Here is a 19275-nt window from a genome sequence, read left to right on the forward strand (position 1 = left end):
GGTGGCTGCTCCCAGCTTAGGAACTCACCGGAGAGAGGATGGCGGCTCTCACTGGAGACTCCGGGTCCCGGCGGTCTCTGGAGGCAGACTCTCCCCATGCAAGGGAGAGGCGGCTAAGGTCGCTGACCCACCTCTGTTACTTGGAAGCTGAAAGGATCCGGTCGCTGTGGCCCGGCGGCTCCCCTGCGACTCCTCCCAGGTGGCTGCTCCCGGCTTAGGAACTCACCGGAGAGAGCAAAAAGTTATATTTTTAAATGCTATTAAGAAAGCATTTGGTAGCAACAACAAAAAAACATGATGTAGGCTAAAATATGGATGAACCTTAATAATATTCTAAGAAGGCAGCCACAAAAAAACTTCATAAGTGGCCCCATCTTCCATGATAAGCTTATTCATAAAGGCCACCTAAAGAGAATGTGTGGGGCAGAGAAGGTGCTGTGAGTGACATGTTGGCATGGGCTGGACTTTTTTCAACTTTATTTTATTTATTTATTAGTGTGTATATGGGCACATATGTGGAGGCCAGAGAACAACTTGATGTAGTTGGGTCTCACCTTCCTCCTTTATATGGTCTCTGAGGATTAAATTTAGGTTATTAGCTTGGATGGCAAGTGAATTCTCCAGCCCAGGGTTTTTAAGACAGTAAAATGTTCTAAAATGAATTATTTTGATGACTGTACAACTCTGAATATATTAAAAGCCTTAAATGTTATCCTTTAAATGGGGGGTGTGCTATATATGACATGCAAATACAGTTTATATAAAAATTTAATAAATATTTATTCAACATAGTTTTACTAGCTTTAGTTGAAAGAATATAAAAAAAGGTAAGTAGAATTCAAGGTGCATTATTTAAGGGTTTTGTTGTTGTTACTACTGTTGGTTTAGAACAGTTGTGCTTTGTGTGAGCTTATGAACTTATTCATGTAACTAGCTTTTTAAAATACTGTTCATTTGAGTTCAGCTCAGTCTGATTAATCCGTAAAAAAAAAGCCAGATTAAAAAAATGGAAGTGCTTTCTATTCTTTGCTTGAGATAAGAAATTACACCTTGGATAAGAGTCTACATTATGGTGATTGTTGTTTTTTTGTTTGTTGCAGGGAAGGAGACTGGTGGGAAGCAAGATCAATTGCTACCGGAAAGAATGGTTATATCCCTAGCAATTATGTAGCGCCTGCAGATTCCATTCAGGCAGAAGAGTATGTTATTACTTCATATTTTATTAATTATTTTGACTTTTAAAATGTTTTAATGCACATTCTATGTAACCACAACTTTACACAGAGTTATATGCTAGTCTTAAACAGCTAATGTATCATATTAATAAATGTTGTTTGAGAATTAATAATTAATATTGTGTCTGCTCAGAAACACACAGTAAGTAAACTGTATTAATAATTCCACATTATATTTAATCTCTTTTCTTTATTTTTCTGCTCATTTTAAAAATTCAGTCTTTTGTACTCCACAGACTGTCTTTTCAGGTCCTTGCACAGAGTATACAGTTGTGCTGTTTATTTTTACTGATACAAGTCATAAGAGTGCTCTTTTTCTACTATTACTTTTGTTACTCTTTGTTTGGTTCTTTGTCATCTTCAGTATTCTGTGCACTTTCCCACAGTAGTGACTGTCATTTTTGTCACTAAACTTTTTTAAATCAAACTGACACAGATTTGGAGTTACCTATAATTTTGATATTATATACTTGCATCTTATTGAATATAGGTGATCACATTGTTTCCAAAGAACTATTTCCCTGTCTCTGACAGATTTTCTATCAGTATTTTCTGTCTTTTCTTTTCTATTTTACTGTTTTTCTGGCTGGTAATGAGAATTTAAGAGACTTGTTGAGTAGATGGTATATGGAAAAACTATCAGAGGATATTTCCATAATTAATATATCTTCATATTTGATTTAATATTAATGTTTATTTTTTACTTTATTATTTTTATATTTATTGTTATGTATATTTAGGTTACAGCTATTCCTTGTCATGCTTTCTGTCATACTCCATTCTTTTTTGTTTGGTTGGTTGTTTTTTTGTTTTTGTTTTCAAGACAGGATTTCTTTGTGTAGCTGTCCTAGAACTCTCTGTAGACCAGGCTGACCTCAAACTCAGAGATCTCTGCCTCCCAAGTGCTGGAATTAAGTTGTGTACCCCAACAGCCCAGCTATCATACACCATTCTTATTGATGCATGTATGTAATTTTTCTGACCCTTATATCTTTCTAAATCAAAATATCATTAATATCATTTTTTAGATGGTATTTTGGCAAAATGGGGAGAAAAGATGCTGAAAGATTACTTCTGAATCCTGGGAATCAGCGAGGTATATTCTTAGTAAGAGAAAGTGAAACTACTAAAGGTATGAATATTATATTAATATATGCATAGAATGCCTTAACCATAGTTCAGGGAAGCTGGAATGAATGTGTTCATTCCCCCTTTCTCCCCAGGTGCTTATTCCCTCTCAATTCGTGATTGGGATGAGGTAAGGGGTGACAATGTGAAGCATTACAAAATTAGAAAACTTGACAATGGTGGATACTACATCACGACCAGAGCTCAGTTTGATACGCTGCAGAAACTGGTAAAGCATTACACAGGTAAGTGAGCACTTCAGAGGTAGGAATTAGTCCCTTACCCTATTTTGTGAAGACAAGTCTATCAAGCTATAATCTCATTTATATCTAGACACAGTAAATGCCTAATAAATGTTGGTTGCCCAATAAATTCTGAGTTGGGTTTTTGAAAATTGTTTAGTTGTATATACATGTTAATGTGTGTGTATGCACACATGCTGTGATACATGTGTGAAGGTCAGGTGACAACTGAGTGAGTCAGTTTTCTCCTTGTACTGTGTGGGTCCTGTGAATGAGACTTAAGTTGTCAGGCTTGACTACAAGTACCAGCTGAGCCATCCTGCTGGTGCTGTGGTCTAGCTTCAAAATGAGGAACAAGACTTGCATGTTGCCCAGGCAGTATAGCAGGACCCTGACTCAGAAAATAAAGAATGATAACACCTGGAAATTGAATTGGATTATTGGATAGCATGCTCATATCAGACTATTATTGAGATTGTTATGTCTTATTGACATAGTATTTACATTGGAGTTCCATATCATAATACATAAATGCTAAGATAGATTGTGACAGTAAATTAAAAAATGTGACAGTGAAGACTTTATTTATTAAGTAGCCAAAATTAAACTTGGACTATAAAAAAGCTTTCTCAGATCTGGAATTGTAATTTACCTCAATGGTAAACTGCTTAATTATGTTTGTGGAAGTACCCTTCCCAGCGCTGTAAAAAAAAAAGAAAAGATAAAGAATATAGTCAAAAGCCCTCAGATGCCTTCTTTGATTTCCTTCTGTAGAAGCTGAATCTATTAAGACCTTCTAAAATATAAACCGTACCAAATCCAATTAGAGGATGCTATTTCTTACCCAAGAAAAATGCACATTCTTGCCTTTCAAGGACCTTTGAAAAGTATTCTATCTTGGAGTCTTGTGCCTTAAAATTTTCATTGTCAATTAGATATGTAAATGCATGTGAAAATCTTTAAATAATTAGTACTACAAGGGGGGAAGGTTTCCATGGCAGTTCTTCTGTGACAGCTAGCAGCAAACAAACGATCAAGTCAATCAACATGTTTGACATTGATTGAATGTGTTACTAAGCTGGCATTACTTGTAATTGCCTTTGTTATAATGGATTTAAATGGTTGCTTGATGAGAATGAGAGGAAATGTGTCTCATTTACAATGAGAAGTTTTATATAAGCAGGATACACAAACCAAGCCATTATGAATCTGGACTGGCTGCTTTCAGGTCTCCTTTATTTAAAATTCAGTCTCTTATATCAACTTCTTCCTTGATTTTCAGAGTTTTACAAATAAGTTGTTATTAGAAATAACAACTAATAATGGATCTCCCTCAGGGAGTACATGAATCTTAGTGATCAAAAGCAGAGCTTTAAGCTGTGGTGCAGGCCAGCACTTAGAAGGCTAAGGTAGGAAGAATCTGAATTCAACTATCAGATACCCTATGTACGTGCCAAAAAGTAAAGTGGAGTTTTGGAAGTAGACAGACTTGTGTTTGAATGTTCTCAATTACTAGCTGGGATCTTAGGACAGTTCTCTAGCTTTTCCAATCTCAATTTATATGAAAGATTTATATAATGCTAATTGACATAATAACATAAGCATACATACTCAATAAATATTAGCATAAATGTATTTCTAAAGTGTTTTATTTGTATATACTCCACCTTCTTATTGAAAGCTTCCCATGTTATATATCTTTTTAGAATAAAACTGATAGGAGACTGATTTTAATTTAATGACGAGCTTTTTTAAAAAACTCGATCAGGTATGGTGGCATATACCTTAAATCCTAGAAGCAGGTGAATCTCTGAGTTCAATCCAGGCTAGCCAAGGCTACATAGTGATATCTATCTCCAAGATGGATCAAATAAATAAGTAATCATAGGATATACACACTAATATTTTATTTGTCTTAAAAAGCAATTCATTTACAGTGTACCCTGTTTATCTATCTAGAACATGCTGATGGATTATGCCACAAGTTAACAACTGTGTGTCCAACTGTGAAACCCCAGACTCAAGGTCTAGCAAAAGATGCTTGGGAAATCCCTCGAGAATCTTTGCGACTAGAGGTTAAACTAGGTCAAGGATGCTTTGGCGAAGTGTGGATGGGTAAGAAGCCTGAGCTTTGTTGTTCTCTCATTTTGTTATAGAACCATAAGTTAAAATAGCAAAATATGTACAATATATATTTTATTATGTAGTATAACTTTTATTATTGATTGAATTTTGGTCTAAAATTACTTGAAGTACAGATTAAAAGAGTAAAATAAATTGTTTTCCTAGGAACATGGAATGGAACTACAAAAGTAGCAATCAAAACACTAAAGCCAGGTACAATGATGCCAGAAGCATTCCTTCAAGAAGCTCAGATAATGAAAAAATTAAGACATGATAAACTTGTTCCACTTTATGCAGTTGTTTCTGAAGAGCCAATTTATATTGTCACTGAGTTTATGTCAAAAGGTATGTGCATATGAATTATCTTTTAAAGGATTGTGTTACAATGAAACAACTTAGTTTTATTCTTATTTATATTAAAAAACATACAGTATATCTTAGTCATATCATACTCTTTCTCAGATCCCCATTCAATCCACCCACCAAACTTTATATTCCTTCTCTGAGAAAGAAAGACATAGCCGGGTGTGGTGGCGCATGCCTTTAATCCCAGCACTTGGGAGGCAGAGGCAGGCGGATTTCTGAGTTCGAGGCCAGCCTGGTCTATAGAGTGAGTTCCAGGACAGCCAGGACTATACAGAGAAACCCTGTCTTGGAAAAAAAAAAAAAAAACAGACAGACAAAAAGTATGCGAAAAAGAAGCAACACACAATTAAAAACAAAAACACGGAGTTCATTTTGTGTTGGCCAACTGTTCCTGAGCATACAACCTTCCCTGGGGTGTTTTTGATATGCCCATTGTCTCTCCATTGGAAAAACTTGATTTTTCCCTTTCTCAGCAGTTGTCAGTTACAAATAGGCTCTTGGTTAGGAGTTGAACCGTGTGCTTTGCCTTCTCTGTGCTAGGATTTTGTCCATGTGAACTGGGTAGGTATTGTGCATGCTATCACAGTCCTTGTGAGTTCATACATGTATCAGACTTGCTGTGTCTGGAAAATGTGTTATCATGGAGTCATCCACCACCTCTGGCTCTTGCATAGACTGCTAAGCCTTGAGGGAGAGATATGATCCATTTAGGGTATCTAACCCTGATCCCATTTAGAGCTCAATGTTCCAAAATCTCTTACCCTGCATGTTGTCCAGTTGTGCCTCTTTGTGTTAATTACCATCTCCTGCAAGAAGTCTCTCTGATGATGGTTCAGTGATGTACTTGTCTATGGGTATAACAGTATGTTGTCAGAGGTCCTTTTATTGCTTTGTTCATTTAACAGAATAATTGTAGCTATTCCTTAGGGCCCATGATCTCAGAGGTTCTTGGCCTCACTAACACTGTCATATGGGTTCTGTCTTTTGAAATGGGCCTTTTAAGTCCAATCAAAAGATGATTGGTTCCTTCCATAATATTCATATCCTGATTGTACCAATGCGATACCTGGCAGACAGATTGCTACTGTAGCTCACAGTGTTCATAGTTCAAAGAGCTTGATTACTTGTCTCCTTTAAAATTACATTTATTTATGTATTTTGCATGTATATATGTATAGTTGTGTTGTGCTGTGACGTGTGTGGAAGTCAAAAGACAGTTTATATTTAGTCTTGGGATAAAAGTCAGGTTACTAGTCTTGACAGCAGGCACCTTTACCCACTGAGCCCTCTTGCCTCCATTTTTATTTCCTCTATTTTTATACATACAAATTTTTGCCTTTCTAACAGTACTTTCTAACATGATTTTTCTGTAGACTTTTGAAAAGAGGAAATGTATTACTTTTTTAATGGAATAATATTTATTCCTAGTTATCCCACAGGATCTTATGAGACTTTAAAGGAAAATTAGGCAGCCTGAGTCTTTTGAAAGTAGATTTAACTAAAGGAAATAGATTGCTAGGGCAGCAGAAAAGTAGAAAAGTTGAATTAAAGTGATAAACCTGTATCTATAACACTAAGGCAAAGACATTAGAGGGAATTATTTTTGCCTCATTTTATATAAATACAGTTCTTAAACACAGGATTTCTAGTAATTGTTTTTCCCTGCTGTCATTGAAATTTCTCATCCTCCCCAACCCAGGCACAGGTGGACTCTTACATAACAGCTAGTTAGAGCCAGGGGCAAAGCCAGACAAGGTTGATACTATTTCTAGGCCATTGTTGCCTTAGAATAGGAGCCAGCAAGTGATGAAATGATGCTGATTAGCCTGAATCTACCCTGTTTGAATTGGATCTATTTTTAAATTTTAATTTTTTACTTTTTTGAATTAAACTAGTTACTATTTGTCATCTTCTCAAAAAGTCTCCACCTTAGCTGATGATATAGTTCCCTCTAGTGGTGATGGGGGCATCTACCCACTACAAGTTTGCAACAGGGGGAAAAATCCCTCTAAAAGAACTAAAAACAATTGCCTATTCATTGACAGCCAACATATACGTAAAGTCCCAAAGTATATGTATTTTTGGAAGGTGTTTGGGCTGCAAACAATTGCCACCTGTGGCATTTGAATGAGTACATTAAATAAAATAGAACAGGAAGGGATAAAAGGACAAGAAAGAAATTTAAATCAAGATATTACTAGTATAAGAAGTCAAATGGAGGTAAATCTAATGGACCATCTACATAGTTCAATTATTGACTTTTTAAAATTGGGAGAAAATGCTAGAATTCTGTTCTATAATTTCATTAATTATTTACAGTGAGAGATTTAGAATATAAGATAACAAAAGTTCTTTCTGGTTTTAAAATGCAGTAATTCCTCATTTTACTATTTAGTTGCTTAGCAGTAGACCCTTACAACCCATCAAAGCTTATTGCCTCCTGTGCTTTGTCAGGGTTATATTGCTTCATGTGCAGACAGATTTTCTTGTTGCTCTTGATTTCTGTGTTGTGTTTTCTTCTGCTGTTGTGCTGACAATCAAACCCAGGGTCTTGTATATGCTAAGAGCATGCTCTACCACTGAGCTATGCTGGCCCCAGCCCTGCCCTTAAGTTCTGTTCATGTTATTCTCATTCCTCAGAATTTGTTTGCCTCTCTCTATCAGTTCTACCAATTATACTAGGGAAGAGTCTATTGTCAAGCCCAATATTCAATTGCCATTTCTCTTTTGAGTCTTTTAATCTGAAACCTTTCTTATGAAAAGAGTGTTTATTTTTTTTGTTGTTTTGTTTTTATAAAAATGTTTCTTGATCTGGGTTTATCTGATGTTGAATGATCTTAACTCACAGTAGAGAAAAAACAACCAGACCTTTCCTGAGTTTGTCACACTTCACTATCCCCATAGTGCCATCTCCTAACACTAAGAGCTATATCAGACCAGCATGAGCTGCCTCTTTGTAATTGTAGCTACCCCAGTATGTTCCCAGTTGGCTGGCTGAGAGTGTGTGTGTGTGTAGAAGAGCATTTACTTCCATTTTAATATAATGTTTGAATTTTTCTAGAATATCTTTCTGTCTCTTACAGGGAGCTTGTTAGATTTCCTTAAAGAAGGAGATGGAAAGTATTTGAAGCTTCCACAGCTGGTTGATATGGCTGCTCAGGTAGTTTCATATACATGTATCCATTTTAATTGAAAGTATATGTTTAAAATGCAGAAGAATCTTAGCATAATGTTAAAATTTTGTGTAATGAAATACTTGAATTTTAGGAGAGGAAGGAACATTGGAGATAGTTCAGTGTGAGCTCCATAGTAGCAGAGCCAGGTAGAGTGCTGTAGCTCTCTCAGTCAGGTGCTGCCCTGTGCCATATGGCCTTTGACACAGTTCATCCATAAATACAAAGTCTGTATTTACATTTCAGCAGATAAATTTTAAAGAATTAAGATGGGCTGGGTGGAGATGGCAGGACATGCTTTTAATCCTAGCACTCAGGAGGTAGAGGCAGACCAATCTGAGTCCAAGGCCAGCATGGTCTGCAGAATGAGTTTTAGGACTACACAGAGAAACTTTGTCTTGAAAAACCAAACAAGAAAAAAAAGAGAGGGAAAAGATAAGAAAACTAAGGTGGATGAAGGTTATTCAGAAAGAAAAGGAAGGAAGGAAGACAGACAGACAAGACAGACTAAGGTGGATGAAGGTTATTCCAAATACTAAAGCCTGAAAGTGTGTGGAAATTTTTTTGTTTATTCTAGTCTAAGACAAGAATTCAGATAGTATACAGGTAAGAATTAATCTTTTATATTTCTAAATTTTGATTGCAAAGTTTCTATTTAGATAGATGGCAAGTATTGCAGGTACCATTTATTAGCTACCGTTGATGACTTTGTTTCTGCAGTTCTTACCTATCAGTAAGAATCCAAATATCCATAACATCTGATAATGTAGAGTAACGTCAGAGGAGACAGGCATATACTAGGCTCTTCGTTCAAGGCTATTGGGCACTTTCTCTTAGAAAAATGGCAGACCTTTTTTATTAAAACAAACAAACAAAAAACCTTAGGTAAATGACATGGGCGTTACGAGCCACATACAAACTCTGTTGGGCCTCATTAGTTTTCACAGCCCTTTAAAAAAATGTTAAAGCCTTTTTTTTTTTAACTTCTTAAGGCATATGAAAATGGGCTGTGGCCACATCTGACTGACAAGCTATAATGTGTTGGTTCTTCAGCACCTTAGAATGTGTGGGGTTTTGTTTTGTCTAATGATGCACTTCTTCTAACCATTGACAAGAAAATAGGACATTGTGCTGATCATAGTAACTGTGTACTCTAGGCATAAAATCTTGATCTCCAGAATATATGTTGATCTTTTTTTCTTGCAGGTGTTAGGATATAAAAATTAATTTAGCTTTTTTGTTGTTCTTCTTGCAGAATTTTTTGTTGTTTTTGTTGTTGTATTCTAGACTGTGTCTAGAGTTACCCAGTTTTTCAACAGTCCCTTTAGTTTAACAAGAAGCGTCTTCTTCCCTTTGCATCGTATTTTTTTAATCTTTTTTTTTTTCCTCTCTTTAAGATTGCTGATGGCATGGCATATATTGAAAGAATGAACTATATTCACCGAGATCTCCGAGCTGCTAACATTCTTGTAGGAGAAAATCTTGTATGCAAAATAGCAGATTTTGGCTTAGCAAGATTAATTGAAGACAATGAATACACAGCAAGACAAGGTAAAGTAACATACATAGATGTGTATAATCTAATGCCCTATGCTTGTCTTAATACTATTTTAAATACCCAGAGCTTTATGGAGTACAAACAGTTCTAGTGGATAGCCACATTCCTGCCTAGGCCTGCCAGTGGGATGTCAGCACATGTGTAGTACCAGGTAGGATGTGGCTGCAAAAGTCCTTTGTTGTGAGGCTGCCTTTTTGCCCAGCATGTAACATTCATGTTCATATGGACCTGGCACAAAACTATTTGTGGACTAGATGCCTCTGGGTGGGTGTTTCCCATGTAGCAAAGCAGCTCTATATATGAGACCTGTTGGAAGTCAATAAAATCTGGGGGAAAGGGAAATAAGGAGAGGGCCCAGCAAAACACTTGGAATGCAAAGCCTGATGGCCTATGTTTGTCCCCTAGAACCCCTGTCATCTGTAATCCCAACATTTCTGAAGGAGGAGATGGAAGGTGAAGGCAAGAGAATCATTAAGAAGCTGGCAGGCCAGCTAACCTGGAGTAGGTAGATTACCATCAGAAATGAGAGATCCTGTCTTGACAAAGTAGAAAAAGAAACAACTCCCTAAAATTGTCCTGTCTGACATACCCATGCTGTGGCATGAATAGCCTGCACTCAAATGCATGTACAAATACACATATACATGCAAAAAAATTTTTTGAAGCTTAAAAATATTAAAATAAGTTACAATAAAAATGAAATAGTTCTAGATTTTTTCAGAGGACTCAGAACATTGATATTATTCATAAAATTATATTTAATAACAATACTTTACCTTTCTAATAGTTAATTCCTACAAAGAACTTGACAAAATACTTTTGCATTATAAATATAGCAGATAAAATATCTTTGTTACTTTCTTTAAGGATGTTAGCAGTAAATTTTATTAATCCTTTGTGTGTGCATGTGTGTTTGTGTGTATGAGTACAGATACACACATGATACAGTAAACATTCAGAGGTCAGAAGACAACCTTGGGCATCATCCCATCTTCTTTAAAATTTAATTTCTTGTTTCCCAATATAAGGACAGGACTAGCTGTCTGCAAACTTCCTGACATTTTCTTGTTTCCACTTTCCCTCACTGTGAAAGCACTAGGATTACAAACACAAGTTATAGCTTTACATGGGTTCAAGTCCTCAAGAGCAGCAAACACTTGACCCACTCAGCTATCTCCTCACATAAATGTTTTGTTACTCTTTTTAATCAAACTTGGTGAGTTGTTATTTAAACTGTTGTCTTAGATTGAAGGTGATTCCTAATCAAGCATTATTTTTTCCTACCCGAAGGAGACATCAGAAGTGTCTAGAAACATTTTTGGTTGTTCCAGTTTGGGGACTACTGTCAACATCTGATAGAGGCTAAACATGCTGTAACATACAGACTAATAATCAAAATAATTACCATGCCCAGAATAGTCAGCATTGCCAAGGTAGAAAAACCATGATTTAGCTCCAGGTTTGTGGGTTTTTTTGTTTTTGTTTTTTGAAACAGGCTTTTTCTCTGTAGCCTTGGCTGTCCTGGAACTCACTCTGTAGACCAGGCTGGCCCTTAACTCTGAATGCTGTGATTAAATGTGCCTGCCATCATCACCCAGTTAGCTCTTGTTTTTAAAAAGGATTTTTTTATTTATTTATTTTTATGTGTGTGGGTGTTTTGCTTGCATGTTATGTCTGTGCACAGCATGCATGCAGTACCTGTGGAAGCCAGAAGAGGGTGTCAGATCCTCTGGAACTGGAGTGACAAATGGAAGTTAGCTGCCAGGTGGGTGCTGAGGATCAAGCCATTCCCTCTAGAAAAGCAGCTAGTGCTCTTAACTGCTGAGTCATTTCACTGTCTTCTCTACTTCTTTGCTGTCTCTACCCCTATGTATACCTCCAACAGTCATAGGTTCCTGTAATCCTTACTTAGAAAATCTTAACCATTTGTTTAAGGCTAAATCTAGCAGCCACTCTATAGTGAAACCTCTTGTTATTATGACAAATGAAAATTGAATGATATTTTCCTAATATCTAAGAACTCTTTGTGTTGTAAATATATGTGTGTGTATATAATCTCTTCAAGCATATATATTACCAATACTTTTATTAGCATAAGTACAGTTTGTTGAAAGCTTTGTTGTTTGTATACCCATAATAATTATTATAATGCTTGTATATCAAAATCATACATTAAATATTTGTGTAAATTAACATGGTGTTTTGAAAATGGTAACACAAGGGCTGGTGAGATTGTTCAACTGGCAAATGTGCTTGCTTCTCAAGCCTGGTGACCTGAGTTTGATATTTCAACCATGTAAAGGTTGAAAGGTAGAGCCACAACTCCACAAAGTTGTCCTCTGACCTTCATACAAGTTCCATAGCACATGCAATCAACCAAACACACAATAAAAAATATGATAGCACAATAAAAACTTATGCAAAGACAGCACAAAATACAGAAATGATTATGAGCAAAAGCCAGTAGCTATTAGACCTAATAGAATATGCCTTCAACCGTAATTAGCTACAGCCACTGGATGTCAAATGACCCTGAAGTTGTTGATTTTACAGTGGTATAGTATCTTATGTCTCTAAACGTAGCACTTGTGAGTTAGAGGCAGAAGGATCTGTATTCAGTCATTCTCCGATAGATAGCATGTTAGAGACTGTTGTACCAAAGGCAGGGTCCTGGGCTGCAGCCTGGGTCTCTCTCTCTATCTCTATCTCTCCCGAGTGCTGACCTGTTGCAGCACAGCACCTTAGTTAAAAAGGAGGCAATGTATAAATGAGTTATTTTATTGTAGGAAGGAGAAAATACACTGGTTAAGTAAAGGGAAGGAAGGGAGAGGAGGAAAGCAAGAGAAGAGAACAAAGAGCAGAGAGGAGAGAGAGACAGCAAGAGAGAGAGTGAGAGGAAGAAGAAGAGGAAGAGAGCAAGAGAGAGGAACAAAGAGCAAGAGAGGGAAGAGAGGGCAAACTGCCCCTTTTATTGTATGGGGTGTAGCATGCCTGGCTTGTGGTCAGATGACTGGGTGTAGGGTCCAGCTAGAATGCTGGGAGCTTGGGGCATTGTCTGCCTGATAGAGCACACATCTCCTGAAGGGGCAGCTGTGAGGGGTTTGGGCAGAAATCTGAGCCATCCATTGTCTCAGGAGCTATCACCTACTGTCCCTTGTGAACAAATTTACTCTGCTCAGTGGAGTCTCCGGGATTCTAAGGTGGCAGCTCTACTGGGCCCAGGCTGTCCGAACAGCCCACTGCCCCACAAGAGACCAGCTGACCCTTTCTCAAAAAGCATAACAAGGGGAGAGAGAGACTTGTGCATGTTTTAATTTTCGTTCGTTCACTTCATACCACACACACACATACACATACACACATACACACACACAAATAAACAAGCAGAAAACAGTTACAGATTTAGTTTGATTTAGCAAACGATTATAATCCCAGCTTTCAGAAGGCTGAAACAGGATTGTGAAAATTTAAGGCCAGCCTAAGGGTTGTGTGTGTGTATAAACACACACACACATCAAGATCCCATGTGCCCCCCAAAAGTTGCAGATATTATAATCTATAATTTTTTCTTATTAAAACCTCTACTACTGTTTTATTGAATCATGTTCTGTTCCCACCAGCAACTTTTTATATCATTAAATAAAAGAAAAAAACAGATTTAATGTAAAAAATTTTAAATTAGTGCTGTTTTCCATATATTTTCTGTGTTTGAAGACTTAAACATATAGAATAGGGATAGTGATAAAGATTAGACCTGTGCACCTTACATTCACACAGTATTCTTTAAAAACACTTAAATTGTCAATATTGTTTGTAGGTGCAAAATTTCCAATCAAGTGGACAGCTCCTGAGGCTGCTCTGTATGGTCGATTTACAATAAAGTCAGATGTGTGGTCATTTGGAATTCTACAGACAGAGCTGGTAACAAAAGGAAGAGTGCCATATCCAGGTGAGTTTGTGTTTCTCTAGCTCTTTAGTATCTCAGCATAGGTTTTAATGAGGGATACACTAGGCAAAAATGTGAGGAAGAAAGACTTTTTTCCCACCCCCTTTAATTGGGTGTATAGTAGCTCATGAGAGCTAGAATCCTTGAGCAAGCACAGGTAGTATGCCCTATATTCTTCTGTAAGATGTTTTCCAAAAAGGCCTTTTATATGTTGTGTTCCTTAGATCAGAAGCATATCTTAAATATCTAGGTTATATTTGTTCCCCCACCCCAAGTAATATTCTCTTCTAGAAGTGTGACATTCTAGACTCAAAGATTGTTTTGAGAAGAAATGTTTTCTCTTTTGGTTTTTCGAGACAGGGTTTCTCTGTGTAGTCCTGGCTGTCCTGGAACTTCATCCGTAGACCAGGCTGGCTTCGAACTCAGAAATCCACCTGCCTCTGCCTCCCAAGTGCTGGGATTAAAGGCGTGTGCCACCACTGTTTTCTCTTTAATAAGAAGAGAGGGGAAAACTATTCTTAAAAATTTCTTCTTTTTTATGTCTTATTTATATAGGTTTGGGGGAGCAAGAAGAAATTTTAGCTTAATTGAAATTCAGCTATTATTGAATATTCCTTCAACCTGTTACCTCTCAAACATTTCCACTGAAGGTATCCTAATAGTTGAGGAATGTGAAAATGTAGAAAATGCAATCTTCGAGAAGAATTTCTGTACTGATCTTTTGTTTCATGCCATTCCTAAATATTTGAGCTGAAGTTGTACTGCTGCTGTATTCTGTGGTCCACACCCTTTCATTGTGTGCTGACACATACAACTCTTCTCACTGAATGATCACTCCTCATCACCCTGTCCAGTAAGATTCTGCTTCTGTCTTAATCCATGCTCATCTTTTTTTTATTAATTTTTTTCATACAATATATTTTTAACATTTTTCCCTCCCATTTTCCTCACCTCTCTACCCACCCATCTTTTTTTCCCTCCATTTAAAAAAACAAACACCCACAAAATGAAAATCAAAACAAATAAGTAAAAGACCAGTAAGACCAAAAAAAAGAAAAAAGTGCCACACCAGGTCTGGTACATACCTTTAATCCCAGCACTCATAGAGGTAGGCTAGCCCATTGTACAGAGCTAGTTCCAGGACAGCCAGAGCTACACAGAGGAACCTGTCTTGAAAAACACTAAGAACAACAACAAAAGTCCACAGATATATTAACTTCATTTTGTGATGACCAACTACTCCTAGGCATATGGTCATACACTATATAGGGATGTGGTTAATACACCAAGTGACACTCCATTAGGGAAAACTAATGTTTCTCTTTGTCCGTAGCTTATAAGTTGCAAATAAATACTTTAATGATTAGGGATGGGACATCATGCCTAACTTCCCCTTTCAGTGCTGGAACCCCATTGGGTTTGAAACGGTACAAATCTTGTGCATTACCAAAGTCTGTGAGTGTGTATGTTCATCAGTCCTATTGTAGCTGGGTGTGTATGTGTATTAGTCCTGGAAGACAATGTTTCCTTGGAGTCAACTATCATCTCTACCTTTTACAATCTTTGAGGGGGGCTTTGATGAAAACATCCTATCTTAGTTAGGATTTCAGTTGCTGCAGTGAAACACCATAACTAAAAAGCAAGCTAGGGAGGGGAGAGTTTATTTAATTTAACTTCCACATTGCTGTTTATCACTGAAAGAATTTAGGACAGGAACTCAAACAGAGCAGGAACCTGGAGGTAAGACCTGATGCAGAGGCCATAGAAAGGTCCTGCTTACTGGCTTGTTTCACATGGCTTGCTCAGTCTGCTTTTTTATAGAACCCAGGACTGCTAGTCCAGGAATAGCATCACCCAGCCATGGACTCTTCCCCCATCAATCACTAATTGAGAAAATCCCTTACAGCTGAATCTCACAGAGGCATTTCCTCAACTAAGACTTCTTTCTGATGATTCCAGCTTGTATCAAGTTGACGCACAAAACCAGCCAGTACACATCTCATTTAGGACTGTTTTTTTTAAAATCTTTCAATCTCTGCACATTTTCTAGTTGTGAGACTCTGTGTTAATTCCCATCTTTTGCAAGAAGAAATTTCTCTGATGGCTTAAGTGAGTTCTCTGATATGACTTAAGACACTGATCTATGGGTACAGCAGTATGTTGTTAGAAGTTTTTACTATGTTCCTTTAGCCAAATAATAATAGTTGTTTTCCCCAAAGGTCCATTGTTCATCTATCTAGTTTCTTGGCCACTTTAGCAATGTCAGGTGTAGGTTCCATCTCTTAGAGTATGCCTTAAATTCTTTCAGAAAGTGTTCGGTTACCCCCATAACATTTGTGGCACAATTACACCAGTCTTTTGTGCAGGCAGAATGTTGTAGGTAGCTAGGTGATAAGTGATGATTTCTCTTCCAGTGCATGCAGAATACCTTCCAGCACCATGAATGCTAATCAGTAGTCATAAAGCTTTGTATCAGGCACCAGTTCACTATGTAATTAGTAAATGTTGCCTTCAGCAATAGGTCCTTACCATCAGGTTGTGGAGAACAACCCAACAGCCTTGGCAGTAGCCTGTGATGTTTGATAGTGCGGTTTCCATGGGACCCCTTTGGCAAACATCAACAAGATGTTATCCATTTCTGGCCCTGGTAGTTTTACTTGGTGGTACACCATGTCTAGTTGAGACATTGTCTCCCCTAATATTTGGTGACTAAATTCTTACCATATATGAAAACCTCAATTCCGTGTATGTACAGAAATCTGATTTTTAAAAAAATCCAAAAATATACACTGGATAAAAAAAAAAAACAGCATCTTCACACTAATGGTGCTGGTCAGACTGGATGGCTCCATGTAGAAGAATCCAAATAGATCCATATATATGTCACCCTGCACAAAATTTCTCATGGGTCAAGAACCTCAACAGAAGAACAGATACCTGTAGACGTTATATCTGGTTCTTCCTCCAAGCCCCAAGGTCCTAGAAATAAGATTCAGGTTCAAAACATATTTACAAATACTTGGCCATATAACTAGGCTCTTCTCTTGACTAGCTCATTCATAACTTAAAATAATCCATTTATCCTAATATATATTCTGCCACATGCTGTTTACCTGTACCATGTGTCTGTCTCATTACATCTTTCCAGGCAAATCTCCCGTGTCTGCACTGTCTCAGAATTCTTTCTGCCAAACCTGTTTCCTACCTAAGCCAGGGGCCATCAGATTTTTATTGACAGGAGCCATATCCGTACAGACACAAGATATTCTCTCCACAATTCCCCTTTTTTAGTCCAATAAAAGACTATTTTCTTTCAAATATAAATTAGATACAATAAGAACAATTGTGAAGACTATCAGATATGGCTTACATTATAATATCTACTCCATACTATTTGGCAATTTAGAGACAGTATTCTATTATCTATCCTATTTGGTGAGTTAGATTTTTATATCTACATCATTTTCTAACCTAACTTGTATTATCCTAAAAAAATCTTCTTAGACTTAAAAATATCTTAAGTCCTAAACAATTTAAGCTCAATTGTGAGACTCTTATCTATCTAGTTTTCAGCTCCATCAGAGACCTGAGAAGGAATAAATATTACCTCAGTAGGAAGTGCAGACAAGTAGCTTCCAAGATAGGTATAGTTGGCTACCTGAACAGTTTTTCAGACTTGTCTCTATAATGTTGGAGCATCCATCTTCAGGCTTCTGGCCCAATATATCTGACAGATATTTGTAAAGCAGTAATTATTATGGAAGACTTACTTACTCTGTCTTGGCAGAATGTGGCAATCATCTTCTCTGTATCCATATGTCCTTTCTGGACAGTATTTTGTCAATATTTGAAGCATAGGCATTTTCTTAGCCCAGTGGCTAGCTTGCCACAATTAAAGCAACTCCATATGGAGATTATTGATACCTATCATCTTCTTTGAAGTGTATTGAGGGTACTATCAGGAGCAGACCTGTCTCATTGTCAAAAAAGATATTTAATTAACAAAACATCTTTAAATGCCATATTCTATGGATCTCTGAGGTTTCAAAGACTAATTATCTGTAGTATATCTGAATTGTCAAACATTGTTTATTTTTAACTATTTGCTATCTGAATAACCTTGAAAACATCTCACTGTAATTAACTAAACTAGTATTTAATATGACCATGAGTTTGACTGACTATTGTATTTTTATTTATTTCTCTGTTTGTAATAGCAGCTTTAAAAGGTCTAAAGCTTTACATTGTTTCATCAAGGCATGATTTTTTTCACATAAAAATTGAAAACAGCTGGGCTGTGGTGGCGCACACCTTTAATCCCAGCACTTGGGAGGCAGAAGCAGGTAGATTTCTGAGATCGAGGCCAGCTTGGTCTACAAAGTGAGTTCCAGGACAGCCAGGGCTACACAGAGAAACCCTGTCTTGAAAAGAAAAACAAAAAACAAAAACAGATTATTATTTAACTTTTTTATATTAATTGATATTTAAATTTTAACCCATTATATTTTGAAAAATATCTTCTTACAAGATAAACTTGATGTGACTTCAGTTAGTGACTAGGATGTTTACTCTCTTTTGGTATTTATGGCTAGGACTGTTGTTTTTCATGTTTGAATCTTAAACATTAGGTATGGTAAACCGCGAAGTGTTGGAACAAGTAGAGCGGGGATACAGAATGCCTTGCCCTCAGGGCTGTCCAGAATCCCTTCATGAATTGATGAATCTTTGTTGGAAGAAGGATCCTGATGAAAGACCAACATTTGAATATATTCAGTCCTTCTTGGAAGACTACTTCACTGCTACAGAGCCACAGTACCAACCAGGAGAAAATTTGTAATCCAAGTAACCTGTGTGCACAGATGTGCCAAAACAGAGACCTTATGTGAGTTCTTCCTGCACAGGAATGAGAAGATACTCTTCACTCTGCATGTTTCTTATGGTAAACTGGAAGTCCAGATATGGTTACTCAAAACCACTTTGTTTTCTCCAAGCGTTAAACTCTAAAGTACCAGTGATGCATCTTACAACCTACTTCAGGGTCCAGAGAACGTAGAGCTACTAGATATTGTGACTGTGGGTGATAACATGGTAAGAAAGAGCAACAGGACTACTGCTTACTAGTCATTGCCTTTTCTTCCCCAAACTTGCCAAGAGAAAACTATTTATTGTTATGTACAAAACTTGGCTGTCACACCACAGTAAAAATCTAAAATCAAAGAACTTCATGGGACCAAATAATTCCATTCCATTTTTTTTAATTTTCTAGAATTTTTTTCTCAAGTTTTTTTTTTGTTTGTTTGTTTTCTGTTTTTTCCTTGTTTAATAGTCAGCATGCAGTCTTAACAGAGGCCTCCTTTTGTGTGAAAATGGGCCAAGTCTTCTAATGGAAAGAAATGGATTATGAATAGCATCAAAAACTTGATTAACTGTTAGACCACAGCCATGGACTTTAGAAGCATAATACAATATGTTCACACTTTGTCCATAAAACTGGAAAGCAAAA

At 36.9% G+C, this 19275-nt stretch overlaps 1 protein-coding gene across 2 annotated transcripts in view; it reads left to right on the forward strand.

Moving 5' to 3' along the window:
• The window catches only part of Yes1 (YES proto-oncogene 1, Src family tyrosine kinase), a 50906-nt gene that overhangs the window by 29055 nt on the left and 2576 nt on the right, over nucleotides 1-19275 (forward strand). For both annotated transcript variants that reach the window (XM_031368731.1, XM_031368730.1), the window contains exons 4-12: nucleotides 1101-1199; nucleotides 2264-2367; nucleotides 2459-2608; nucleotides 4565-4720; nucleotides 4895-5074; nucleotides 8179-8255; nucleotides 9666-9819; nucleotides 13644-13775; nucleotides 18401-19275. The exon at nucleotides 18401-19275 is cut by the window's right edge and continues 2576 nt beyond it. In XM_031368731.1, coding sequence (XP_031224591.1) covers nucleotides 1101-1199; nucleotides 2264-2367; nucleotides 2459-2608; nucleotides 4565-4720; nucleotides 4895-5074; nucleotides 8179-8255; nucleotides 9666-9819; nucleotides 13644-13775; nucleotides 18401-18609 — 1261 coding nt within the window. In that variant the 3' untranslated portion in view covers nucleotides 18610-19275. The remainder of the gene's footprint in view (nucleotides 1-1100; nucleotides 1200-2263; nucleotides 2368-2458; nucleotides 2609-4564; nucleotides 4721-4894; nucleotides 5075-8178; nucleotides 8256-9665; nucleotides 9820-13643; nucleotides 13776-18400) is intronic.

Source organism: Mastomys coucha, unplaced genomic scaffold (genome assembly GCF_008632895.1).
Source record: "Mastomys coucha isolate ucsf_1 unplaced genomic scaffold, UCSF_Mcou_1 pScaffold14, whole genome shotgun sequence".
NCBI classification, from domain to species: Eukaryota; Metazoa; Chordata; class Mammalia; order Rodentia; family Muridae; genus Mastomys; species Mastomys coucha.